This window comes from Triticum dicoccoides, chromosome 6B (assembly GCF_002162155.2).
Source record: "Triticum dicoccoides isolate Atlit2015 ecotype Zavitan chromosome 6B, WEW_v2.0, whole genome shotgun sequence".
NCBI lineage: Eukaryota > Viridiplantae > Streptophyta > Magnoliopsida > Poales > Poaceae > Triticum > Triticum dicoccoides.
Genome location: NC_041391.1, coordinates 28,381,636 through 28,386,497, shown reverse-complemented (window position 1 = coordinate 28,386,497; position 4,862 = coordinate 28,381,636). Strand labels below are relative to the sequence as shown.

Here is a 4,862-nt window from a genome sequence, read left to right as displayed (position 1 = left end):
ACACCACAAAAAGTATGTCATTGGATGCACATTTGAAAGAATTTTCGATCATATATTTTTGATGACATATAAACAAAAGAAGTATTGCATACAGATAGTGCCACGGTGGAGCATTGAGAGCGGTCTTATTAGCCAACACTACAACATCAGCCGGTCAATAACGTCCCATGATCATCAGCCACTTCCACTGTGTGGCGATCGATCACCATCACGAACATGAACTCAAGCAACAACACTAGGTAATTAGCTAGCAGCTTAAAAAGGATCCCACCAGTTCATGAATGTCGAACGTCAGATGGGGAGGTTCCCCTGGCGAATTTAATCGCTAGGGGAGGATTTATCCATTGGTCATAGGGCGTAACATTTACACTCGAAACACGCCCAAATACTCAGCAACGACCGTGTCTCATGTACAATTGTGAAAATAAGTTGAATCATAACGAACGCAACACAAAGTCACAAACACAACACATGCTATCTTCACTCCTGCACAGTCCAGATAACCCAGAGGCTTGACGATGTACGACAACAACAAAACCTCAAACAGAAAACAAAATGAATTCATGCAGCAAGATCGAGTAGCAGGTACTTCCTTATTAAGTTTTTGCGGCCGGCTGGCTCACATAGGAGATGGTGCCGATGGCGGCGGGCTGTTGTTGTCACCACCGTAGAACTGCAGCACGGTGTAGACGGTCTGCATGACGGTCATGCCGAGGAGGAAGACGGCGGCCGCAAGGGAGAGGAACGCCCACGGGCTCCTGAAGTAGGTGTGGATGAGGTTGGCGCGCCACATGTTCCATGGCTGCCGGAAGTAGCCATTGACCTGTCGCTGCACGGCATCGAGCGCGCTGTTGGGCTCGAGCACCACGTCCCTAGAAATGGTGTTGAACAGCTTGGCCACGGCTTGGTCGCTACCGATGGCGTTCTGGATGATGCCCTTGGAGCTCAGCAGCGCCACGTCCTTGGCCGAGTCGATGATGTTGTCCATGAAGAAGACATAGCCGGTCACGTCGTTGCCAGCTCCAGCATGCAGCCGCTCGAACGCCATCATGTTGAGGAACATGTACTCGGTGGAGTCGTCCACCGACACCGTCGGCATGCTCAGCGTGCCGCGCCGGAACCGGATGTCGTGCAGGCTCAACGTCTTGCTCGGCTTGAACTGGATCCCGGCTTCGTAGAGCTCCACAGCTGACCGGATGATGGCGTTGTCGTCCTCAATGTCCTGGGGGCTCCGGATTTTGTGGTGCTTACCAGTGAGCATGCTCCGGCGAAAGACATCCAGCGGGTGGAGCCCTAGGCCGATGCCTGCTGGTAGTGTCCCGGATGATTGGGCCAGAAATTTCAGCACCATTCGGTTGATGAAGTCGTCGTTCTGGCCGTCATCCATGCATGCAATCATCAACATCCATTAGTAGAAGAGAAATAGACACCGTAGAAACAGTCTTTTATCCCGCTTTATAGATAAATCAACCATGGTGAGTCCATATAAAATGTCCAATTGCAACAAAAGTAAATATAAGTTTGTTGGGGTAACAAGACAAACAAGTCGTTTACACCAAGTTAATATCTGTAGTCCTGTAAGAGAGTTTTGATCAGCTAGGTCCTTAGTGCTCAGATTTGGTGGTATTTGTTTGGTAGGCGGATGCGTTTTGGTTGGAAACGACTTGGTTTCTTTAATGAAATCGGGGGAGGTAATCCCTTTTAAAGAAAAAATGGGCAAACATGCCAAAAAATGAAGAGAAAACTGACCACACGGGTGGAAGATTAGGGATCCGGATTGCCTGCTCCCTTCCCGTGCTTCCATCCGTGCTCCCACTTCATCGTATGGCTGTTTTTTTTTCTTTTCTTTTTTTAATCTAATCATCTCTTCCCTGATTTTAAGGGGGTGGGGCCGGGCCTTATTTTGTTCCAATCAAAACAAGCCACGTACGCGGGAGCACGGATGGGCACACGCCGGGGGAGCAGGCAAGTCTCGTCCGAAGATTAGCGGCTAGCAAGAGAAGCAAGGTGGCATCCCGCCGAAGTCAGCTCGACGTAGTAAGTAGTTCTACTAAAACCTCCAGCCAGGGCGCTCTCTAAATCAAGTGGGAATTAATACTAAGGGGGTGCCTGATTACAGGGACTAGACTAAAAAAGGTCCCTTTTAGTCCCTATGTAACTAAACAGGAGGGACTTTTTCTACAGGGACTAAAAAGACTCTTCTGAAGGGTCTTTTTTCTTTAGTCCCTGGCCCACCAAAAAACTCTAGTCCCTTGCAACCAAACACCCCCTAAATCCGCCTGAGCCACCGCGGTGAACTACGTCGCCTCTGGCTTGTCCTCGAAGCTCGGCCTTTCCTCCTTCTTTCTTCTACCACGAAACTGACTTACCCAAACTATAAATTCGGGCAATTTATGTACAACCGTGTGCCCTCTTTTATATATTTGATATTTTGGCAACGAGACCTTCACAACAAGACTATTATTGCATATATGTTAATTAGCATAGATTTAATTACTTAATGTCATATTTTAAAAGATTTAAGGAATATTTTTACGGACATGATAAATCCTGAACATTCGGATTTTAGCTAATTTTTCTAAAAAATATATTTTTTATTAGTTTACAAAAATAATACGCCGATTAGTTATTTTTCAAAAATAATACATAGTCAGCCAGGTCGAGCCAACTGGCTCCCGTCAGCTATAGGGAAGCCGATTGGATTCATGTCGCTATGGGGAGGCCGAATGGGACTAATTGGCTTCCCCGAAGCAGATTAGTACTAATTGGCTTCCCTGTAGCGGATAGGTGCATGCATGCATTTTCTCACCCTCAACGTTTCCGCTTCAAGCGTGCGAAGCAACGATAACAAAGAAAATGTATGTTGAATTATACCTCTGAAACGTGTGAAGCAATATCGAACGGTGACCTTCAATAACCGGAGCTGGCTCCGGCGAAGCTCCGGTAGGGTGGTGGAGTCTCCGGCTCCGGCTACTGCGAGTGAAGGCCGTCGTTCGTTGTTGCTTCGCACGCTTCAAGGGTATAATACAATAGACATTTTCTCCGTCCGAGTTCCTCCGGTAGTATTCGGTAATATGTTTTGATGTGAAATATATTAGGTGTGCACCCGAGATATAAGCCGAAACCAAGAAGCGGTAAACATTGAGGGTGAGAAAATGAACGCATGCACCTATGGGCTATAGGGAAACCAATTAGTACTAATCGGTTTTAGGGAAGCCAATTAGGGGTCAGTCGACTGCGACCTGGCCGACTGTGTATTATTTTTTAAAAAATAATTAATCAGCGTATTATTTTTGTAAATTAATAAAAAAAGTGTATTATTTAAAAAAATAACCAGATTTTAAGCATGGCAACTTTATTTCACTCGAGGTTGGTAAACATAGCAATTTTCTGACAAAAAAATGAACTAGGATAAAGTTTTCATGTTTTAACAACTAAAGTTGCCACCTCGCCCAAGTAAAGTTGCCATGAAAAAACGTTTGCGATGATATGCTTAAAATCCGAACATTCAGGATTTATAAGTTACATTTGTATTTGTTTTTTTAATTATATTTCTGTGCAAATTTCATTGTTTCTAACTTTTAACAAAAACAGTATTTGGAAGGCAGAGTAGTTAATAATTACCGGAGGCTTTCCACTCTCAACCTCAATGAGCTTCTGAAGCAGGAGTAGAGGTAGCTGGTTCTCGAGCATGAGCACGTCTCGCCGGATGTAGGGCACCATGTAGAGTATCCCGTGGGGGCTGAAGATCGGGTCGTTATGTGCGTAGCCGGCGACCTGCTTCCCGTCGGCGGCCGTGCACCTCATCACCTCCAGCAGGAAGCAGCCGTCGAAGATCATCATGGCCAGGAACCGCTCCCTGCCACCGCCGTCGCGCCACTCGCCGTCGAGGTCCATGTACGCACCCTCCAGCTCCCCCAAGACATCCTCCACGGCGGCGACGAAGTCGTCGAGCGGCCGGTTCGCGCGCAGGAGCAGCTGGCGCAGCGCCCGGTGCTTGTGCTCCTCCATGGGGCGCAGGTCGCGGTCGCCGTGGTGGAAGGGGCCGAGTGACACCACCTGCGGCTGGTAGGCCTTGCTCTTGATGTTGGTCATGCAGGGCGGCACTTGGTAGATGCAGTGACGCTCCCACCGCGACACATCCGCCGACTTGTCGGCTTCCTTGAGCCTCTTCTCCACGTCCACCACCCACGTCCTCTTGCTGCTGCTGCCGCCGGCCGCCGCCATTACGATTGATTTATTTATGCAAGATATATGGTTGCTATAGCTAGGATAATGGTCAGGCAGTACTGATCTGTGCATGCGTGTGGAATTGTGGATGCTGATGCAGAGCGCAGGGCGCTATATGTGCGTAGAGAGATACGTTACTTGCATAAGTTGCATTGCATGCCACATTCCGCGTGCTAGACAGGTGTGTACGTACAAAAAGAGGTTCATGTCATGTGCTTGCACGCATGCTGGTCCTATTCCATTGTCTGGTGCTGGTCCCCTTGTTTCACTCCATGGTAAATCGCATGCAGTTTAGTACATGGTCATATATTTTATTATATTAGGCTATATGATATATGGGTTGCAAGGTTCACGCGGAAATGTTCTTTCAACTCGTCCCCACACAGCGACTAGGGTTTTCCCGCCTCCCACCGGCGTCGGCGCCGCCGGTCTGTCTCCAACAATGTTTGTCAGTGTTCATGTATTTTCAGGTTGGATCCTTCCGCTTTACACTTCTCTTCATCAGCGACGGTTGTTGTTTTGGTGCGCTGGTCATATTGGGGCTTAGCACGATGACTTCGGACTGTCTACTACAACAATGTTTATCCGGCTCTGGTGAGGGAGGGGTGACGATAGCGGCGTGCCTTCGACTC

The 4,862-nt window shown here is 48.0% G+C and overlaps 1 protein-coding gene across 1 annotated transcript; it reads right to left on the bottom strand.

Annotated features, from left to right (window-relative positions):
• Window positions 1-574: 574 nt before the first annotated feature.
• On the bottom strand, window positions 575-4,227 carry LOC119320472 (UPF0481 protein At3g47200-like). The gene is made up of 2 exons (XM_037594549.1): window positions 3,625-4,227; window positions 575-1,372 (listed from the first exon to the last, which is right to left on the bottom strand). Exons 1-2 carry the CDS (start codon window positions 4,225-4,227, stop codon window positions 620-622), a joined length of 1,356 nt encoding a protein of 451 aa, XP_037450446.1. The 3' UTR covers window positions 575-619.
• Window positions 4,228-4,862: the final 635 nt, after the last annotated feature.

Excerpts from the sequence above, each read along its gene's own strand:
- LOC119320472 (XM_037594549.1), bottom strand. The coding sequence starts at position 4,227 with ATGGCGGCGGCCGGCGGCAGCAGCAGCAAGAGGACGTGGGTGGTGGAC. Across the intron at positions 1,373-3,624 it reads TTGAGAGTGGAAAGCCTCCG|AACGACGACTTCATCAACCG; the intron begins GTAATTATTAAC and ends GATGACGGCCAG.